Below are 23,485 nucleotides of genomic sequence, written 5' to 3'. Positions count from 1 at the left end.
AATATACAGCCCTGAGGTATTCCTTTTCCTATTTGCAACCAGTCTGTTGTTCAATATCCCGTTCTAACCGTTGCTTCCTGACCTGCATACAGATTTCTCAAGAGGCAGGTTAGGTGGTCTGGTTACTCCCATCTTTTCCAGAATTTTCCAGTTTGTGGTGATTGACACAGTCAAAGGCTTTGGTATAGTCAATAAAGCAGAAGTAGATGTTTTCCTGCAACTCGCTTGCTTTTTCGATGATCCAGAGGATGTTGGCAATTTGATCTCTGGTTCCTCTGCCTTTTCTAAAACCAGCTTGAACATGTGGAAGTTCATGGTTCATGTATTGCTGAAGCCTGGCTTGGAGAATTTTGAGCATTACTTTACTAGCGTGTGAGATGAGTCCAACTGTGCGGTAGTTTGAGCATTCTTAGGCATTGCCTTTCTTAGGGATTGGAATGAAAACTGACCTTTTCCAGTCCTGTGGCCACTGCTGAGTTTTCCAAATTTGCTGGCATATTGAGTGCAGCACTTTCACAGCATCATCTTTTAGGATTTGAAATAGCTCCACTGGAATTCCATCACCTCCACTAGCTTTGTTCGTAGTGATGCTTCCTAAAGCCCACTTGACTTCACATTCCAGGATGTCTGGCTATAGGTGAGTGATCTCACCATCATGATTATCTGGGTCGTGAAGATCTTTTTTGTACAGTTCTATGTATTCTTGCAATCTCTTCTTAATATTTTCTGCTTCTGTTAGGTCCATACCATTTCTGTTCTTTATTGTGCCCATCTTTGCATGAAATGTTCCCCTTGGTATCTCTAATTTTCTTAAAGAGATCTCTAGTCTTTCTCATTCCATTGTTTTCCTCTACTTCTTTGCCCTGATCACTGAGGAAGGCGTTCTTATCTCTCCTTGCTATTCTTTGGAACTCTGCATTCAAATAGGTATATCTTTCCTTTTCTCCTTTGCTTTTCAATTCTCTTCTTTTCACAGCTATTTGTAAGACCTCCTCAGACAGCCATTTTGCTTTTTTGCACTTCTTTTTCTTGGGGGTGGTCCAAAATATCATAATACTGAATTATCAAAGAAAAAGGGAATATAAACAAAACTACAGTAAATAAAGCTGAAGTTTAAATGTGTATGATATCATTGGGGGAAGTACAACATACTGATGATGTACAAAGTCTACAACCCCGCCCCAGAACAGTCTAGTCAATTCTATTTCCACATCAAATACCAGGTTCCCATGGCCAAGTAACTCTAGCACCGCCGCCCCTGTCACCTCGCCACTCAACATCTAAGCCAACTAAACTGATACTGAGAACACGGAACCTCTAACGCAGGCAAGGCATACCACCATCACATAAAGAAAGAATAAATAAGACTGAAGAATCTGCTACTTCTTACAAAAGCCTAAAGGGTGCTTCTGAAGTTTGCTACTAATTTCAGTTGTTGACTCAAGAGTTGATCTTCATCACTTTATTAATGATGGAAGATGCATACCCTTGAAAACAGGAGGGCATCAAAGCACAAGTTTATAATAATCTCTCAAAGAAACTTCATATACGAGTTAAGTAAATCTACTAAGCCTTCGGAGATGAAGAAAAATAAGAATCACTAGAATCAAGGAAAAATTCACACAGAAGTGCAACAAGTCACTCTGAGTAGAACCAAAATCAATAAAGCCGTGTAGAATCACAGAAAATGGCTAAAATCAAAAGAACAAACCGAGATGATGGACTTTCTGAATTTACGCTGACATATGGAACAGCACTACACTGGACACAGTCTTCTGCTCTCCGGTGAAACTGCTACAACAGCAAATGAGATTTTGTTTTTCTAAACTATTCTTAAGTTTATCAAAAATGCAAGGATTGTATTTTAGGCACTTTAGTTGACTTCCTACATGCTCTTCATTCTTATAGCCCCAAGACAATTTTTGTAGCAGTAGTATCAGTAGTATCAGTCATACAAAACATCCCACCACTACCAACCCATATACAACCTCACATTCTTATAAAGATAAGAGTATCAAAATGCTATGAACTGCTAGTTAAACAAAAACGACTCTAAAAAGATTGGATAACACCATAATAAAAGCAGAATACTTCAGGGTCCCCAGCACTTCTTACCAACAAAACTGAAGCAGAGACAATTACAGAGCATGCACTACAGGGGACCGAAGTGGATGTTGTTTTTCAAAGGTAAAGACACCAAGGCTCATAGAGCTTAAATAGATTTTTTTTTTTTTTGGCTAATAAATGGTGAAGCTGAGAATCAAAATTCAGGTCTTCTGAAACCAAAATGACAATAACAGTGTTTCTTCAAACTCTGTACTCCAGTACTCTAAGGCTGAATAAAAATGTTCTAGGAATTCTATAAATAGTCAAACGTTATTGTTTATATGAGGAAAAACAAGGTTGAGTTAGAAACTGACAAATAGATGTCTTCTCACCAGGTCCATTACAAAGGACACACTGATCTCACCTATTCAGGAATGAGGAAAGCAGTGGGGTTAATGTGCACTGCTCTAATAGGCTGCCGTGGCCCTATGAATGTGGGATCCCTACCGGGTTAGGAGGGCACACCACCAGGATAATAGGAAGACAAGACCCAGCAGGATCAAGCATGCAAGTTCATGCCACCAGGAGCACATCATCGTCTTTAGTGCCCTGCTACAGAAGACAACCCTCACAATGACCCAGGCAATGCCATTTGAGACAAACGCCAAGATGAATTACACAGTCCTGGTGAAGATGTGAATAAAGTTCAGTGCACGTGCAGAGACACTACTGCGGGTCATTCCACAAACTGCTGCCGTACATTAGCCAACTCTCAGACAGGCAGGTAACATGGTTTCTTAAGTATGCTACCAGCACCCACTGAGACTTTGGGGAAAGGGCAGTACTGATAAGGTAAGTTCTTGGCCATAGGTCTTATACCTCTCCAACCTCCTGTGCCTTGACAAAGGATTGTAATAATCATCCTTCATCATCACACTTGAATATATTTCAAAAGGGTAGGCCAGGATTCAACTACTACCAGTCCTGGGACAAGTAAAGCACAGCAAGAGGTTACAATGAGACCTAATTCTGGCAGTGGTGAAGTAATGGAAAATAAAATTTAGGTAAATCACGGTAAGTGGACTTTTATCTTCATCATTAAGTAAAAGAACAGGTACCTGGTATACTGAGGGGAACTGGGAATGAGAATATGATGAAGATCTCAATATCTGTATGATCAAATGCTTCAACATTCTTGATTTTAGAACATTCTTTAACAACAGAAAGGTCTTCATTAATATTAAAAAAGATATCTTATTAATATTTTAAAAAGAAATCCATCAAACCTTCAACCAATAAATAATATTGTTAACGGTAAAACACTAGAAATATCTGCATTAATGCCAAGAACAAGAAAAGAATACCTATAATCACCATTACTTAAAATTGTTCCAAAAGTGATCCACATAAATAATAGATATAAATACTGGAAATGAGATTAAGTTATGACACAAATGGCTGAAAGATAGGACAGAAACATTATGAAGGACATGCAAGGCAAGAAAAAGCAGTTTAAGTGACATTTTAAAAAGACTTACTTATCAGAAGCATATAGGAAGATTAGATGGGATACCAACTAAATAAACAAAGAGCATCATAAATAAGCCCTAAAGCATAAAAGTAAAGATCATTTAAAATCAGATATTTACAACAGACATCCCTAGAATTACCTGGCTAAAAAAACTTGTAAGGGTCAAGTCATAATACATGGTTGTCATTCCAGTGCTGCCTAATGAATCATTCACTTGTCCCTAGTCTCTTTTCTGTACTCTCAAACATCTAACTGTATCCCACCTTTCAGCTGACCGTCAGCTTCACACACACACACACAAAAAACAGGAGCCACTCAGCATACAACTTTCTCAACTTCCTTAACTGTATTTGGGGCACTGCCCTCCTCTCTTTTCAGTATGACTTCTCTTTTAATACAATCTTCTAAAATACAATCAAATAGTTCAGTGAAACTTAAAATGTCATGACACAATAAAAGTTCTGCAGCTCTGTATGAGTTCGACAGAAAACCAACAATTTTGACATTGATGACCACATCTTTATTACCTTTAGAGATGCCTACATCTCACTCAATAAATGCTGAAACATTTCAAAATCTTGAAACATTAAGCAATTTTATAATCTTGGTTCAATTTCACAAATGAAATATGCTTTATTTACTATTACTGTTTGACAAGTCTAACATTAACAACAGAAAATACCAGCACCTCCTACAGTATGTGCGCTTAGTCTCTAGGTCGTGTCTGACTCTCTGCGACCCCATGGGCTGTACATCATTATCTGTTATTTTGGAATGATCAGAATATGATGCGTTCTATTGAATGAAATATTTCAATTAAAAGCTTTCAAAGAATAAAAAGATTAAATATAACACAAACTGAGAATGACTTTAATCTTCCTTTGAAGACTCAGAAGGGCTCATACTCTATCACCCCAAGGAAATATAAAGCCAGCAGAACCTCAAAACAAGCTAGATGAAAGCAACATATTAAGAAGTGTATGTCTAAATATATACTTATATTTATAGTTAATGAAAATATAGTTTAACATAAAAAAATTGAAATTGAAAGGGTATGAACTACAGTTAGAGTCTCATTTCAGTCCCAGCACTCAATTCATGTATTTTGCCTTTGTTGCCAAGTATTAAGAGATTCTAATTCACACAGGTAGCAGTGTACTGGAGAAGGCAATGGCACCCCACTCCAGTACTCTTGCCTAGAAAATCCCATGGACGGAGGAGCCTGGTAGGCTGCAGTCCATGGGGTCGCTGCCAGTCGGACACGACTGGGCGATTTCACTTTCACTTTTCACTTTCATGCATTGGAGAAGGAAATGGCAACCCACTCCACTATTCTTGCCTGGAGAATCCCAGGGACGGGGGAGCCTGGTGGGCTGCCATCTCTGGGGCTGCACAGAGTCAGACACGACTGAAGCAACTTAGCAGCAGCAGCAGCAGCAGTGTACTCCTATGCACAGATCTAATTTTAGCTTGTAGCAAAGTACAGATGTTTACTTTCTTTTTTTAAAGGCCAGGACAGAGTCACTTTCTAATAGACACTAAATATATACAATGTTAAAATACATACACAGGAAAAACTTGAATCCCTCAAATAACTGAAGAGGTTTAGTTTTCTAAAGCACAAGTGAAAGTGAAGTCATTCAGTCGCTCAGTTATGTCCAACTCTTTGTGACCACATGGACTGTAGCCTACCAGGTTCCACTGTCCATGGGATTTTCCAGGCAAGAATATTGGAGTGGGTTGCCATTTCCTTTTCCAGGAGATCTTCCCGACCCAGGGATTGAACCCTGGTCTCCTGCATTGTAGGCAGACGCTTTACCATCTGAGCCACAAGGGAAGTCTTTTCCAAAGCAAAACACAGCTTAAAAATATAGTAACAAAAAGACATGAAGGAACCTCAAAATAAATACCAAAAAAAGTAATTCTGAAAAGCCTCATACCATGTGATTTCAACTTTCCAGAAATGGCAAAACTAGAGTAAAAAGATCAGTGGTTTTCAGGAGCTTTGGAGAGAGCAACAGACAAGCAATCATGGGGGAGTCTTAGGGCAGTGACATTGTCTACAGGTAAAGGGGGATTTAAGAGAAGGGTTAAGGGAATTAGCTTTACACGTGCCAGCCAGAATTAGCCAACGAAGACAAACAAAAAATTATCCGAAAAAGGCCTGAGATGACTTGAGGAAGATTTAGCTCACCCAAGAAGGACCTGGAAAACTAAGAGGTAAAATGCCCCAAGAGCAAAGGACTATACTAATTAGGTAGAAAGGTGTACTAAGACAGCACACTCAATTTCAAGCTATTCCAGCTTCATCACTCTTTCCACAAAACAGAACTATACTCAAAAATGCCACATAGGACCCATGTAAATTTTCTTAAGAGAAGAGGAAAAGTAGCAAAGCAAGTAAACTAGAGGAAAGCATGCTATAGAGAGAAAAAATAACCTCTGGAAGCAGCAGAAAATTATAGATGAACACTCTATACTTTCAAAAAAAAACCTAAGGTAACATAAAACTAAAAATAAAAGGAATCCAAAAGACACAATACAATATAACCAAATATACCAAGAGAAAAACATAAAGAACATCCAGGGACTTCACTAGCAGTCCAGCAGTTAGGACTCCCATGCTTCCACTGCAAGGGGATAGGAATTCAATCCATGATCAGGGGAACTAGGATCCTTCATGCCACACAGCCAAAAAAACACAAAACAAAACAAAGCCTAGCTTGGGGAACATGAACAAGTGTATAGATACTATGGGTACCTAGGCAGAAAAGCAAAAAGAAATAGGCTGACCTAACACTTCTTCATTGCAACCTATAATGTCGGAGAATAATCATCATCTATAGTTATTTTGTTTAGAAGAAAACATATTAAATTTTTACTTTTTATTTACACAATAAATAAATATATTTTGTCTTCTAAAATACTGAAACAATACTGGCACACATCTTCATTCTACATTTATCCAATTTCATTCTTCTCTTCAGAAGTAACCATGCTTGACACTTCAGGCCTTTATCTGTGCATCTACACACAGATACAGGCACAAAAGAAATGCACAGCTGTGTGGGGGGGTATTTAACAGAAATGTATTATACCATCTTATTTAGCAACCAGATTATTTGACTTATCAAGAGATCTTACAGACATCTTTATGTGTAGAGACACACATAAATATATCATATTTTTAAGCTACTGTTGACTCTGTTGGATCTCCTATGCAGATGCTATCACCTACAAATACACTTGGTCTCCTTCCTTTCCTATAGTTCTAATACTTTTTGTTGCCTCCCTGCACTGGCTAGAATCTCAAATACAAATTTAAATGGTAGCAGGAGCATAGGAACTCTGAACTTGTTCTAGACTTTAATGGAAATGCACTTGATATTTCTAATGTCTGCTGTATTCTGGCAACAAGCCTTAACCAAATTAAGTAAATATTCGATTTCTTATTTTCTAAGGAATTTCTAACAATAAGGATTGGGTATTAAGAATACAACTTTTATATTCTCTGGACTAACCACATTTTTTTCTTCTGTTTATTAATACGGTAATTATACTAACAGGTTTCTAAACACTGAAAAACCTTTACATTCTTGCAATAAATCATACTTGGCCATAATTAATTTTTTTCATATACTACCGGCTTCAGTTGTTATATTTCTTTATATCTGAGTTCATATAAGAATTAGCATTTAGTGTTCTTTATTATTTTCCTCTTGGCCTGCTGTTGCTGTCAGGGTTACTCCACCCTATTAAAATGAATTCCTAAGTTTTCTACCTTTTCCTATGTTCTGGAAGAGACTTCATAATCTGGGAAGTTACTGGTCCTTAAAGACTTGACAGGAAGTCTAGGCTTGAAAATCACCTGAACTTGGTCTGTACCTATTTTTACCATTTCCTCTACAGTCAAGGTTCTATTCAAGTTTTCTAACTTCTCCTAAACAAATCTGATCACGTATATTTTCCTAGAGAATCACTCAGGTCATTCAGATTTTCAAACTTAAGAGAACATTCTCATAATTTTGAAAATCACCTGACTTCATTTTACGTTGCCTTTTCCATTACTGTTCATTTGTGTCTTTTCACTTTCATTTTAGTCTATTTTTAAAGCTAGTTTTTAATTTTACCTGTCAAATTACCAAGCTATATCTTCTATTTCATTAATTTCTGCTTTTATTTATGAATTCCTTCTCTCTGCTTCCTTTAGGCTTATTTTTCTTTTTCCTGAAAGTTCATTTCTTTTTTAAAGATTCATTAAAGACTATCTAATTTTCTGTAGTGGGCTATATATCCTAGGGGTTTTTGATGTGAGTACCGTATTATTGATTTCTTCACTTCCTAAGGTTCATTTTGCTCTCTTTATTCCAGCTATTTAGAAGTATATATTTTAAATGCTCAGATGGACAGATTGCATTTTTATAGCATTATGATCAGCAAATGAGGCCTATGTGATTTGTGCTTTTTTGGAATTTGAGATTTTTTTTGCCATCTAAAACATGGCAAAATTAATACTTATAATTGAGTGGGAAAAATGTATAATCTAAAAATTCTTCACTTTTTACTTATTCACTTTGAGAGCAAAAAAAAGTATTCTCTGGCATGCAATGACCCACAGAGGTCCATCTGTAAGTCCATCTTGAAAAGGTACATAATGACAAAATCTACCCAACAACTCTTCATGAAAGTTAAAGAGGAGAGTGAAAAAGTTGGCTTAAAGCTCAACATTCAGAAAAGTAAGATCATGGCATCTGGTCCCATCACTTCATGGCAAATAGATGGGGACCCAGTGGAAACAGTGGCTGACTTTATCTTTCTGGGCTCCAAAATCACTGTAGATGGTGACTGCAGCCATGAAATTAAAAGACACTTTACTCCTTGAAAGGAAAGTTATGACCAACCTAGACAGCATATTGAAAAACAGAGACATTACTTTGTCAACAAAGGTCTGTCTAGTCAAGGCTATGGTTTTTTCAGTGGTCATGTATGGATGTGAGAGTTGGACTATAAAGAAAGCTGAGCGCAGAAGAATTGATGCTTTTGAACTGTGGTGTTGGAGGAGACTCTTGAGAGTCCCCTGGACTGCAAGGAGATCCAACCAGTCCATCCTAAAGGAGATCAGTCCTGGGTGTTCATTGGAAGGACTGATGTTGAAGCTGAAACTCCAATACTTTGGCCATCTGATGCGAAGAGCTGACTCATCTGAAAAGACTCTGATGCTGGGAAAGATCGAGGGCAGATCAAGGGCAGGAGGAGAAGGGGACGACAGAGGATGAGATGGTTGGATGGCATCACCGACTCAATGGACATGGGTTTGGGTGGACTCTGGGAGTTGGTGATGGATAGGGAGGCCTGGCGTACTGCGGTTCACAGGGTCACAAAGAGTTGGCCACGACTGAGCAACTGAACTGAACTCAACCCAACAATACAGTAATCAAAATAAGAATATAAGAATGGTCCAAACTCATCAAATTGTACATATTAAATGTGTATAGTTATTTATATATCAACTATACTTCAATATAAGTGTTAAAAAAATACAATAGGAAAGTTGTTGCACGAAAGAATTAGGGAGTGAACATCAGATCAAACAGTACAAATATCATCAACCAGGACAACATAAAAATAACAGACTCCCTTCATCTTCCATTGGGGAGAATCAATGCATAAAATTTGATAAAGAAAGAAAGAGAGGTATAAGAAGTACAAAAGTTGCTATTAGATGAACCAGCAACAGATAGCAAACATTTCCAAACTCATAGGAAGGGTGACAGAAAATATTAAAAACAGGTTGTAAAGTATAATTCTATCTTATAAATCCTAAGCAGAAAAAAGATGTTCATGGAATTTTTGTAACATATGAAAATATCTTAAAAAAAAATTATATAGGGGTAATGGTGGCCACTTCTCAAAAGTGGGACTGAGAAAGTAGGGGGTTAGGTTTACATTTTGAAATACATTTCTTTTGGTAATGGAATTTTGTTTAATGAATAGTGAATTTAAAATCAGAAAACTACCTCTGTTACTAGCTGTAAAATTGGATCATTTTAATTTCTCCCACCCTTGATTTATCTAAAAGATGGTTGTCACATCCACATAAAGGGTTTCATGTTATTACTCATGTTTATATGCCCCAGAGTAGTAAGAACACAGAAGGCAGGCAATACACATTTGCTAGGTTGAATCACAAATTATGTTTCAAGTTTGTAAAAAAATTAATTTCATTTCTATTCCAAAAAAATCTAAAATAATTTTATAGTTTAAACTGCTAGCCAACCTTTAGAAATGCTAAAGTGTTACAAAGGCCAACCGAGGTGCCAAAATTTATCTTACTTGTAAGAGGCACATAAACATTTATTTCTTGCTATCATAGTAAATATGTGTTCAGATCGTTTTCAAAAACAGGAAAAAAAGCAAAACCCTTCATTTTATTTCCTTCCTAAAAACTGGAGGACACTAAATCCATATCCTAAATGTATATTTAGATCTGTGGGACAAATCTACTTTGCTTGATGAACACTTTTAAGTCAATTCTTATCTCAAATTCTATAAAAACTTAGCCACCTGAAATTAGGTTCTTCCCTTCTCAACTGATTTTTAGACAAATTAAAACCTCTATTCTTGGCCATAATTTAAATATTCATCCTGATTATGAGGGTGATGAACAAGACTTGGAGTCAGCTCTCACAAGTTATTTAGAGGAAAAGAATCTTCCACCTAAAGAAAAAAAATCTATCTAAAGAAAAGAGAAACAAGAATGATTAAAAACCAGATATGCCCTCTATAAGATAAAAGTACATATGCAAGGTCACTCATTACAATATTCTTCGCAATTACAAAATAGTGGAAACTACCTATATGTTCAAACACAGAAGAATGGTTGAAAAACTGGTGTATAAACAGTGGAGTACTATCCAGCTATCGGAGGGGTGGGGAAAGAAGAGGATTTCTGTGAATTGACATGAGTGAGTTCCAGGAGACACTGTTAAGTGAAAAAAAGTAAAATGCAAAAGAGAACATAGAGTACACTGCCTTTTAACTGTGAAAGAAGGGAGAAACAAGGAAACATACATTCTAACTCAACCTTGTTTTTCCTCATATAAACAATAACGTTTGACTATTTATAGAATTCCTAGAACATTTTTATTCAGCCTTAGAGTACTGGAGTACAGAGTTTGAAGAAACACTGTTATTGTCATTTTGGTTTCAGAAGACCTGAATTTTGATTCTCAGCTTCACCATTTATTAGCCAAAAAAAAAAAAAATCTATTTAAGCTCTATGAGCCTTGGTGTCTTTACCTTTGAAAAACAACATCCACTTCGGTCCCCTGTAGTGCATGCTCTGTAATTGTCTCTGCTTCAGTTTTGTTGGTAAGAAGTGCTGGGGACCCTGAAGTATTCTGCTTTTATTATGGTGTTATCCAATCTTTTTAGAGTCGTTTTTGTTTAACTAGCAGTTCATAGCATTTTGATACTCTTATCTTTATAAGAATGTGAGGTTGTATATGGGTTGGTAGTGGTGGGATGTTTTGTATGACTGATACTACTGATACTACTGCTACAAAAATTGTCTTGGGGCTATAAGAATGAAGAGCATGTAGGAAGTCAACTAAAGTGCCTAAAATACAAGACGGGGAGTAGGTGCAACGTAAAACACAGAAACTGGAAAAACCATTAGCAGAACGGATGTGCCCATCTGTATTTCAAATGAGTGATGTAACTACACGAAGAGGGAGAGAAAACAAAATGCATCTACGTAACTTACACACTCAGTATATCAGTATACACTCTCAGTCTTCAGTAGAACGGATGGGGGAAGAACTGCATTCAAACTCTGGACCCTTTCCAGGAGATTTTTCACTGGTATGAACATAATAATAATTCTGAAACTATTTTAGAAGTATTCCAGTCCTCCCAGAGGACAGTAGCAACGTCTGGAAATATTTTTGGTTGTGGCATATAGTGGGCAAAAGCTAGGGATGTTGCTAAATAACCAAGCATGTACAGGACAGCCCCCACTGCAAAGAATTACTCAGCCCCAAATGTCAAGTGTGCAAAGACTGAGAAACCTTAGCACAAATATGAGCTAGGGAGTCTGTATATGTGTTAATACATACATGTATTTCCTAGTTCTGTCTACTTAAAGGGCTCTGAAGCAAAGACATCCCTAGTAATGAGTACACTTAATGCCCATATCTTGGTCTCAAATACCACTCAGCTGGTAAAGAATCTGCCTGCAATGCAGGAGACCTGGGTTTGATCCCTGGATTGGGAAGATCTCCTGGAGAAGGAAAAGGCTACCCACTCCAATATTCTGGCCTGCAGAATTCCATGGACTGTATAGTACATGGGGATGCAAAGAGTTGGACACAACTGAATTACTTTCACTTTCACTAAGAAGAACCAGGGCTTCTTGGAGAAATGGCTGATTCTAGGGTTAAGGCAAATCCTTGTTAAGGTAAACAAATTGTTGAGGTAAACAAATTGTTAAAGTAAACAATAAGCTTGGGACATCCTATTATCCTAGAAAGTAAGGAATTGCTTACAAAAAATGATAGGGGTACATAAAAGAGCAAACTGAAGAGGCTCCTATGGGAAATCTATGATAATTCAAGCACCCAAACAGTACAATAGTAATGAATGATAAACAACTGGAAATTTAAGAACGTGTGAATTAATACCAATAATGCAAAGACACATACATAAAAGAAAGAGAAAGAAGGTGCACTGATCACAGTAAAATGCTGAGTGCTGACTAATAAGTACAGAATGAGTAGCAGTGTTAGAAAATCATCACTTTACAATCACTGTAGTAAAGAATCATTCAGGCAAGAATCATCAATGGATGTTAAATCTAGGGGAGAAATATCAATAGGAAAAAGAATGTCTGCATCATCTTAAAGTGTCTCCCCACTTATCTGCTGAAGAGGAAATAACAGTAACTATATAATGGAGACAATAGGCACTGAGACTGAGGGGTCAAAATTAAAATCGTCATTGAAGGATGCACCTAGCTATGATATTCTGACAAGAATTCAATATTATTTATGTAGTATTCTGTCCAAGAATGCATTGACTGGCTCTAATTATGAGGAAAAAAACATAAAATGAGAAACACTCTATTTTGAAAAAAAAAAAAGACTTCCCTGTTGGTCCAATGGTTAAGACTCCATGCTCCCGACACAGGGGGCATGGGTCGATCCGTAGTCAGGGAACTAAGATGCCACATGGCCACAGGATGCAACCAAAAAAAAATAAATAAATAAAAGACTCACAAATAATAAATGCTGGCAAGGTTATGGAGAAAAGGGAACCCTCAAACACTGTTGACGGGAATGTAAATTGGTACAGCCAATGTGGAAAATAGTATGGAGGTTTCTCAAAAAACTAAAACTAGAACTATCACATGACCCAGCAATTCCACTCCAAAAACACTACCTCAAAAAGATATATGCACTCCAATGTTCACAGTAGCATTACTGACAACTGCCAAGGTACGGAAGCAACCTGTCCACCAACAGATTGAATGGGTAAAGATGATGTGGTGTATATACAGTGGAATAATACTCAGTCCAAAAAAGGGAAACCTTGCCATTTGCAGCAACATGGCCAGACTTGGAGGGCACTACGCAGTCAAGACAAATACTGTATGATATCACTTACATATGGAATCTGAAAAAATATAACTAGTGAATGAAACAAACAAAAATAAAGGAAGCAGACTCACACAGAGAATAAGCCAGTGGTTGGTCATCAGTGGGGAGAGGCAAAAGGGGTTATCATGGAAGTATATGAAATAGTATGCGTGAAACATCTGAAAACTGTAAAGCACTACAGAATATAAAGAATCTCTCATTCAACAAGAAAAAATTTTAAAGACTACTCAAAAATATTAATGCCATAAAAGACAAAGAAAGGTTGAAGAAATGTTCCAGATTAAATGAGATTAAAGAGACATGACAACTAAATAAACCCAATCCTGGACTTCACGGTATATCAGAGAGGGGGGAAAATGCTACGAAGGATATTATTGGCCCAAGCAACAAAACTGAAGTACGTTAAATAAAAAGTAACAGTGTTAAATTTTACTGAAGTTGCTGTTTTATAGAAGAATAGTTATTCTTAGGAACTGCACAATGAAGTATCTGGGGGCAAAGGTCCTTCATGCATGCAAATAACTCTCAAATGGTTTTTAAAAAACTACACATGGCTAGGGTGCAAATGATAGAGCAAATGGTAAAAAAAAAACACAACAGGTGAATTTGGATAAAACATATAGTAAGTACGTAGATAGCATACTGAAAAGCAGAGACATTACTTTGCCAACAAAGGTCTGTCTAGTCAAGGCTATGGTTTTTCCTGTGGTCATGTATGGATGTGAGAGTTGGACTGTGAAGAAAGCTGAGCGCCGAAGAACTGATGCTTTTGAACTGTGGTGTTGGAGAAGACTCTTGAGAGTCCCTTGGACTGCAAGGAGATCCAACCAGTCCATTCTGAAGGAGATCAGCCCTGGATGTTCTTTGGAAGGAATGAGGCTAAAGCTGAAACTCCAGTACTTTGGGCCACCTCATGAGAAAAGTTGACCCATTGGAAAAGACTCTGATGCTAGGAGGGATTGGGGGCAGGAGAAGAAGGGGATGACAGAGGATGAGATGGCCGGATGGCATCACTGACTCGATGGACGTGAGTCTGAGTGAACTCCAGGAGTTGGTGATGGACAGGGAGGCCTGGTATGCTGCGATTCACAGGGTCGCAAAGAGCTGGACACAACTGAGTGACTGAACTGAACTGAAGTATTCTTTGTACTAATGCTACAATTTTTCTATAAATCTGAAATTATTTCCAAATGAAGTTTTTTAAAACCCACAGGAAAATCCTAAGAAAACCCAGAATATGAAGTTAAAATGTTACCCCAATACTCATCTATAAAAACAGAATGCTATAAAATATGGGATGCTTTAAGACAATATAAAATAGTAGTAGTCACATAACTTCATGCTGTTTTCACTAATGCTCTTGCATTAACTGTATTAGCCACTTCATAAAGTTCATATACAATAGCCATTGGATGATAAAAGATGAAAACCATAGTAAGACAAAAAGGAAAGGCATTAGCAGTGACAATAACATAAAAGATTTCATTTTTCTAATACATGGATTCCAGACAAAAAAAAAAAATGAAGTGCTTTGAAGCACCTACCTTCCTATTGAACATAAGATAGTTAAGACAAGCTTAGAATAAAACTTATCCCAAATAACTTACTTGTTTTTTCTGCTTCAAAAGTACACATGATAATGTCAAAAGGGTAAATAACGCTATGGCAAAATAAGACCCAGTTCTAATATTCAGACCAAATAGCCCAAACCAATATTTGAACTCTCATAACAGTATTAATTTAGAATACATCTCTCAAAGCTGTATTTTAATCTACTACTTTGTCTTTTATGAGAGGATTAAAAAAAAAACACAAAACAGAGAAACTTACAGTTCATCTCGTTGTCTCTGGGACAGCACCATTTTGGCTGTAATATCAAGCTTATTCGATATAGTGGTTATGTCCCTCCTCTGGAAAATCAAAAAGCTTTGCAACCCCTGGATTTATAATTAATAAGCCACTAAGTGGCTTTCACGCAGGGGAAAATGATTCTTTCACAAGTGAATCCAACGTGTAACCAGGAGATATTCAACAAGTAAGGTTCATTCCACCTAAGGAGAGAAAAAGAAAGATTATTTCTTTCACTTAGAATTTAAATTATTTTTAAATTATTACTTGTAGTATACACTTTCTTTTTTCTTTTTTTGCAGTATACACTTTCAAAGGTGAGGTTTACTATGATGGTAATATGAATACCTGAAAATCAATGCCAAAACAGTCATTTTATGTATTTTAAATAATCTTTAACAGTTACCTGAGCCAAAACAACACTATTCAATTTTATTGAATTTCAAATATTAACATATAACTTCTAGAGAAGAAAAGTTTTTCCTTAATGACAAAAACAAATTTTCTAATTTACAAAAAGTATTACCTGAAAAAAGTAACAAATATAAGTATTTCACAAACTGTCCACAAGTCAAAGGTTCTAATCATAAATAAATTCAAGATTGAATGGTAGCAACCAGTAATCTTACAACAGCTGATATCATTTATAATGTAAATAAACTATTTAGCTAATCTAATGCCCTCTTAACCAATACATTTAATCAAGAAATAATTTAGCACTGTTCAATGCTTAAGAAGTATGTATTTAAACTGAATGCAGTACATACTTCTTTGTACTCAAACAACCCAATTCTCTAATCTTGTTAATATTTCAGAGCCCTTTGTACCTGCAACACATGATCGGTTCAATGAGAATAAATGTAGGTAAAAGAAAAATCAAGAATTATTTCTTAAAGAATTATTCTTCAAATTTCCTCTATTTTGCAAAAGTTTAAGTACAGTTTGTCTTATCACACTTTATAAATATAGCTAGACAAAACAATTTTCCTTCAATTAAAAATACGTAAGTCTGGAAAAAAATTAAACATGGAAAGATCTCAGTATCACACCAACTATTTACTATCAGTCTTACTATAATAAAACATTAGAACAAGCATATGAAAACAAAAGTATGTGATATCCTGAAAAAAAAATAGCTAGACAGAATTTCCACTGTAATTGGGAAATACAGTTGACACTTGAACAAGACTGATTTGAACTGCATGGGTCAACACAGGTTTGAACACTTAAAATTTTAGCCTCACTTTTCTAAGTCTTAATTGTCACACCAAGCCAAACCACGTAGGAACTCACATACTCTAACAAGAAGGTTCAACAGGATTATCTTATGTTGGTGACTATGTGAACTGTCTACAGATTTCTATTATTAGGACAATAGTAACCCACTGACAGAGCATTAATCATATAAATCAGAGTAAAAAAGAAGCAGCAAAAATGAAAAACTCCACAATATTATGTACACTACAAGGTTCAGTTTAACTGTGGAGAGACTACCTCTAGACAAAAAAAGCAAATTAATGTACAAGAATTACAACAGAATACTAGCATGACCTAATCAGGATAAAACTAAGATATAAAGAAATCATTGACTATAACAGTGTACTGCACCAATTTATCCATTCAACATACACTAAACACAATGAACCAGGCATCATGTTTAATGAGGGAAAAGAAAAGACTTCTTGGTCTTTACACAGAAGAAGTTACAGTCTTTTGGAAGAGTCAGTCGAGCAGTTAAAACTGTGTGAAATGTGTGACAAGTATTTCCAAATAGCAAATGATGATGATTCAACATAAAGCTGAAGAGATAATAAGGACAGGCTAGGCCAGAAAACAAGCTCTGGTCTTTACAATTTATCCTAGGAATAATGGGGAGCCCCCCCCTTTTTAAAGAAAAATCACCTTCATTTTTATAGTGAAAAAAAGGACCATAAAGACGGGAAAGGAAGAAACCAGGTAAGATGTTTGCAGCAATGAAGACGGAGAGCTACACTAGAATAGCGGCTGTAAAGAGAACTAGGAGGGTGAGAGTAAAAGGTCAGTCAAGGAGCCAACTCAAAAAACTTCTAGATTAGAAACAAGCTCAACTAAGTAGAACCATACATGAAGGGATGAAAGTGTGACTCATTCCATCTTTAGATATGTCAGCTCTAAAAAGAACCAATCTAAGGGCGAAAAAAGATTTGTTACCTGCTTAGAGATGGTATAATTAGACTAGAGCCAGGCAGAGCGACACCAATACTTAAAGAGTCTACAACAGAGGCTGAGAGGAAGCAATTAAAGAAATAGAAGTAAAAAGGAGAGGGAATATGTCACAAGTCAATATGGGAATATTTCAAGGAGAGACAATCAACAGTACCCAAAGTTACCCAACTGTCAAGCAAAATAAGGTATGAAATGGGTCTGTTTCATTCATTATAGAGTTCACTGATAACCCTGATGAGAATGATTTCAATAAAATGGTTTAAGAGCATGGTTCAGCATTCAGTTTAGTTCAGTTCAGTCGCTCAGTTGTGTCCGACTCTTTGCGACCCCACGATGGGCTAATGAGTGCACAAAGATGAAGTAAAGATGGTTACCATAAATATCTTAGAAACAGATGGAAATATTGAAAAGCAGTTTTTATGGATTGTTGTTTTTCTCAACCTAGCAAGATGCTTAAATGTTAATGGTGGAAGGAAAAAAAGACACAGGAGAAATAAAGGGATGAATAATTTTAGTATCACCATTTTCACCACCTAATTAACCAAAGGCAAACAAAGAAACAACCAGACATGATGTATCCCCTGACAGAATAACACCACACACCTATAAGGTATTGTCACAAAATCAAATCTGAATCTGTTCAAGTCTCCAGCTCCAACTATCAATTACCAAGAAGCATAAAGGGCAGAAGAATATGTGAAAAACACCACGGGGATATAACCAGTAAAATCCAGATTGTGAAAAACCCTATAAAATAAATGACCCAGTTTCTTCAAATAAATTCCAAGGAAACTGAGAGAGAGACAGAGAGAGAGCTGGAAAGGGAAACCTATAGATAAGGAGATAATTGATATAACCACTGAAATACACTGACCTTACTTAGATCTAAATTTTTTTTTAAGTATAAATATTTTTTGTAAAACCAATTAAACATTTGGGGATATGTGAACACTGACTGAATGTCATTGAAGAATAACTTTGAGTGTTTCAAGGGATAACAGTATTGTGATTATTTTTAAGTCATTTAAAAATATACAATGAAAATTTTATCAGTAGAATGATGTCTGGGATTTGCTTCTAAAATTTTTGGAAAAGTGGATATATGTGAAAAAATATTAGCTTTGAGTTGATAACTGTTGAAGCTGGGTAATGGGTACATGAATGGTTAATTTTCTCTACTTTCATTTATGGGTCTGAAGTTTTCCATATGTAAAAAAAAAATCAGAATAGAGAAATACTCAATGGGAGGAGGAGGAAGAAAACAGAATGAGAGATCTAGATACAAAGATAACTTACCTCTTCTACTGTATTATGAAGGAGAAAGACGTGAAATCTTTTTATTTCAGGAAAATAGGAAATGAGGTCACTTGCTGGGTAGGGGGAGTAAGGAAGAAGGCATTAAGAGGCTTGAAATAGCTGCTATGAAGAAAGAGGGCAAAAAAACATAACAGGAAGTACAGGATGGACATTTTTAAGATTGGAGACCATGAACTTTTGGTGGTGACAATCTTACAAACATGTGACTTTCCTTTGGCAGTTGTCTGGCTACAGCAACAGAAAAGTCACACATTTAGAGATCTAGGATTGGGTTGAAGGTTTACAGGGTATGTGTGATGAATGCATAATGAGGAGATTGGAAACAACGGATCAAAGAGCCCAAGCACCATTGTGCAGAAAGTGAAAACTGAAAAGGCAAACAGAGAGTAGAGGGAGCAAGAAAGCTGAGTTTTCTACTTTCCAGGAGACCACTTGAAAGGTGGTATGCCAGAGAGTAGGATGATTAAATTTGAAACCTCTCGATTTGCTAATAATATGTTGTTATTTACTACTATAGGTTAATAATGTTTTCATTACAACAATTTATGATCAATCTATATTTATAACCAACAGTACAAATAAACTAGGCAGCATTTTCATACCACCTGGGGAGGAGTCCTAAATCTTTTGGGGAGTCACTAAATTCGTTCGACAATGTGATGAAGAGGCAAGACCTCTTCCCTCAAAAAAGCACATAAGATAAAATATTATTAATACACACATGCATTTTAAGGGGGTTCACAAATCCTTCCAAAGTCAACATGAGTGAAAAGACTTATCATTTTTGAAATATATTTTGGCAGTACTCCAACAATCCCCTCTAAGCTACTTGTATATATCACAAACATATTTCAAAGAAGAGTTTGGTTTATCCATTAGCATGCATGTCAATATCCAGACATTCTTAGAGATCAGATCTGTGTTGCCTGAGCACTAGACACAGAGGTGTCTTCAGTATGTTTTTTGGAACGCAGAATTCTTAAGCACTCTACATTCTAACACAATATACAGTTTTCTGCTACACCAAAGCAACTCTCCTAGACAACATCGTTTATTATGGCTTAGGTAAGTACCTCACCACAGAAAGAGAAAGGGGAAAAGTAAAAACAGAAAACAGGAAACTTAAATAGAGTATTAAAAAAAAATAATCTTAGTGAGTGAATTACTAATTTAAGTTCCTCTCATTTTGTTTCAGTGTGTTAATAACATAGGGTTCACACTTATCAAAACTTTTATAAAATATCAATAATCTATTTTGTACACTGTTTCTTGCTAACTAGGAGTTTATGAAACAGGGGAAAACAATATAGAATATATAAAGGATGTACATGAGGGAAAACATAAACTGGCAATTATATGTTAACAGTAGGGGTGTACTGACATAAAGAATGCTCATTGTCAGGTTTACTTATTATTAATATTAGATGTAGAAGAGTTTAAGAAACTCACCTAAGACTTTTACACTAACGGATTACCAATGGTTCCTGGTCTCATGAAACTGTCACTCAACAATGCAGATTATTTACCTTCTTTGAACAGCAGGTTACAGTTCCTAACCCTAATACAAATGATACAGTCCAGATACAGCAACGAGGAAAGGCAGAAGCTACTGTCAAGGATTACTGAGTACCTTTTCATATTAGCTTTCTAGAGTTAAACAAAAATCTTCTGTTTGCCAATAAACTATGTGCTTCATGAGAAATGAAAACTGCATCAACCAAAACAAGGTCCTGGCTCCTTGGATAAAAATTTTGTTTCACTTGTTCTGTCTTCTCCTCCCCTCACCATCCCCAAATTGTGTGCAGCATCAAAATCATCCTGATCTCTGTATAATAAACCCAACAGAACATACACATATATGTTCTGACTTGCACAGTCCTCACTGAACAGAAGTAAAAAGGAGGACCATCACTCATCCATTTAAATAGTGGTGGACATATTGGGTGTGCCAGCAAATTCTTCATCACTTCACCAAGTAATGCTCGGTATCATGGCACCAAACATGAGGTTACTGGTTTCTCTAAGTTCTCAATATTTGACTTTGACTATTATTCTACGTAAAAAGTTTTAAACTATTATCACTAATGCTATACTGCAATGCAGTCAAATAAAAAAAAAAAGTATACTTACCTAAGAAATTAATGCATTGCCTATTCTGAAAAACACCGCAGTCAAATTTAAATTTTTAAATTTACAGTTTAATTCTGTAAGACTGCATCAGACAACAAAGTACCCTCAAGAGCAACTTCATTTCCTTACATCAATATTTGTGATTTCCTCACTTCTCCACTTACAGAGATAAGCTTCTAGAGTTTTGAGGTTGTTTTCAAATAAAACAAAGATGTCAAAAGTAATTAAAACATTAATGGTCCCTGCAGTATCCTGTGCTGCATGATTAATTAATATGAAGAAGTTAGATCTTCCCCACCCCCACAATTTGAAAACACTAGATCACTGAAAGTTCTTCATCAAACACCTAGGCTTTAGTGTCCGCCTGTTCTTATTCTCCTTAAGCTTGGAGGCCCACAATTCACCTGGACCGGCTGCTGGCAAGCAATAACAAAAGCTAAAGCAAAAAAGGACCAGGTTGGGTCATCAATGAGGGATGGACTAAGTGAAGGCACAGTTCACTTTCTGTAAAAGTAAAATTCTTCCAATAGCTACACCATTTTCTCACTTCCTATTAGTTACAGCTGACTACTATATCTCATTTTGCAAGATTTAAGTCACTCATCCAAAATTTATATTCAAAATATTTTGTATTTTTTCAATTAGCTTTGGGCCAATGATTAAGATACCACCTTTTCCACTGAGAATTACTCGTACCAATATCAAGTCTAGTAACTCTTAGTATTAAAGGCAAGTGTTGTAAATAGATGCTCCACTGCTTTAGATTATAAATCTGAAGAAAGTAGAAATAGTACTTTTGTTTTCTCTCTCTCTTTTAAAAACTCTCATGTATGGATGTGAGAGTTGGACTGTGAAGAAGGCTGAGCACCAAAGAATTGATGCTTCTGAACTGTGGTGTTGGAGAAGACTCTTGAGAGTCCCTTGGACTGCAAGGAGACCCAACAAGTCCATTCTGAAGGAGATCAGCCCTGGGATTTCTTTGGAAGGAATGATGCTAAATCTGAAACTCCAGTACTTTGGCCACCTCATGAGAAGAGTTGACTCTTTGGAAAAGACTCTGATGCTGGGAGGGACTGGGGGCAGGAGGAGAAGGGGACGACAGAGGATGAGATGGCTGGATGGCATCACGGACTCGATGGACGTGAGTCTGAGTGAACTCCGGGAGTTGGTGATGGACAGGGAGGCCTGGTGTGCTGCGATTCATGGGGTCGCAAAGAGTCGGACACGACTGAGCGACTGATCTGATCTGATCTAGCTGTAGCCTATGGGATCCAGTTCCCTGACCAAGGATCAAACCTGGGCCCCCTGCATTGGGAGCGCAGACCCTTAGCCAGTGGACCACCAGGGAAATCAACATTTAAATCAGTGGACTCTGAGTAGAGCAGATTACCCTCCATAATGTGGCTGGGCCTCATCCAGTCTGTTGAAGGCCTGAAAAGAAAGATGTACAAGGCCAGCAGACTGCCTCTGGACTTGGGAGCTGCAACATCAACCCTTCCCTAGGTCACCAGCCAGTTACATTTTGGACCTGCCAACCTTCACAACCACACAAGCCGATTCCTTAAACTCTCTCCCTCCGTTCTCTCCCTCTCCGAGAGATCGACTGTACTCACTTTTTCTTTTTGATATATACATAAATCCTACTGGGTGTCTGGCTGGAGAACCCTAATAATATGCCCCCAAGCCCTCGGTTCGGTTATAATGATATAGCAGACATTAACATTATAGCCTTAGCCTATCACTAAACTCTACTGGAATGAATACTCTTCACCCCTCATACTGCTTAAAGTCTACTCCCTGGATACTCACCAGGTAAATCAATGCCCTTAAGGATTATCAAATGTAAAAAACTAAGTCCTACTTAAAACAGACAAGAGAAACGTCCTGAACAAAAGGCTTGTTGTTCAGTCACTCAGCATGTCTGAATCTTTGCAACCTCATGGACTGTAGCATACCAGGCTTTCCTGTCTCACTATCTCCCAGAATTTGCTCAAACTTAGGTCCATTGAGTCGATGATGCCATCCATCCAACCATCTCATCCTCTGTTGCCCCCTTCTCCTCCTGCCCTCAATCTTTCGCAGCATCAGGGTCTTTTCCAATGAGTTGGCTCTTCGCATCAGGTGGCCAAAGTACTGGAGCTTCAGCTTCAGCATCAAACAAAAGGCTACTGAGGCGCAAAACGGATAACTGAGAACTCTCCTCTCCTCTGTTTCATTGTCACTCTCTCCACTGCAAGTGGAGTCTCTGATATTCACTGCCACTGCAACTTATAAGCACCATCTCACTACTGCTGACTTTTCAGCTCTTCTCTTTCCTATCCTTGTTTCTTTTTTCTTGGCCTGTCTACTTCATCATTCTTGGCTTTCCCTTTATGGACATTAATCAGGATGCCTTCTCATTCTTACAACACACCCACCAAATACATGCAAGATATAATCTTTGTCCCCACAGTGATCATCTGTTGACCAATGCTCAAAGACTGCTTCTTTGTTGACTAAAATCTTTCTCTTCTTTGACTTAAGGCATGAAGCTATTTTGAACACCTGAGGGTTCCAAGTGGAATTCTGACCCGGTTAGATTTGACTGTATGTATATCCCTTCCTACTGCTTTTTATCTCAAAGCAGTTTTCTGTGTGACACAACTGTTTGTGTCTATAAACAGTGAAACAAACATGAAAAAAGACAACTATCTGCTGTTTTAATATGCTTTTAGAAATTGCAGGTCACTTTTTTCCTTTTAAATTCACTCTA

The 23,485-nt window shown here is 36.9% G+C and overlaps 1 protein-coding gene across 3 annotated transcripts in view; it reads right to left on the bottom strand.

The window, feature by feature from the left end:
- The window catches only part of PAFAH1B1 (platelet activating factor acetylhydrolase 1b regulatory subunit 1), a 67,857-nt gene that overhangs the window by 21,382 nt on the left and 22,990 nt on the right, over window positions 1-23,485 (bottom strand). For all 3 annotated transcript variants that reach the window (XM_070772826.1, XM_019981113.2, XM_019981114.2), the window contains one exon: window positions 15,064-15,284. In XM_070772826.1, coding sequence (XP_070628927.1) covers window positions 15,064-15,095 — 32 coding nt within the window. In that variant the 5' untranslated portion in view covers window positions 15,096-15,284. The remainder of the gene's footprint in view (window positions 1-15,063; window positions 15,285-23,485) is intronic.

The sequence above is a fragment of the Bos indicus genome, chromosome 19 (genome assembly GCF_029378745.1).
Source record: "Bos indicus isolate NIAB-ARS_2022 breed Sahiwal x Tharparkar chromosome 19, NIAB-ARS_B.indTharparkar_mat_pri_1.0, whole genome shotgun sequence".
Lineage (NCBI taxonomy): Eukaryota > Metazoa > Chordata > Mammalia > Artiodactyla > Bovidae > Bos > Bos indicus.
This window is presented reverse-complemented; position numbering and strand designations above follow the sequence as displayed.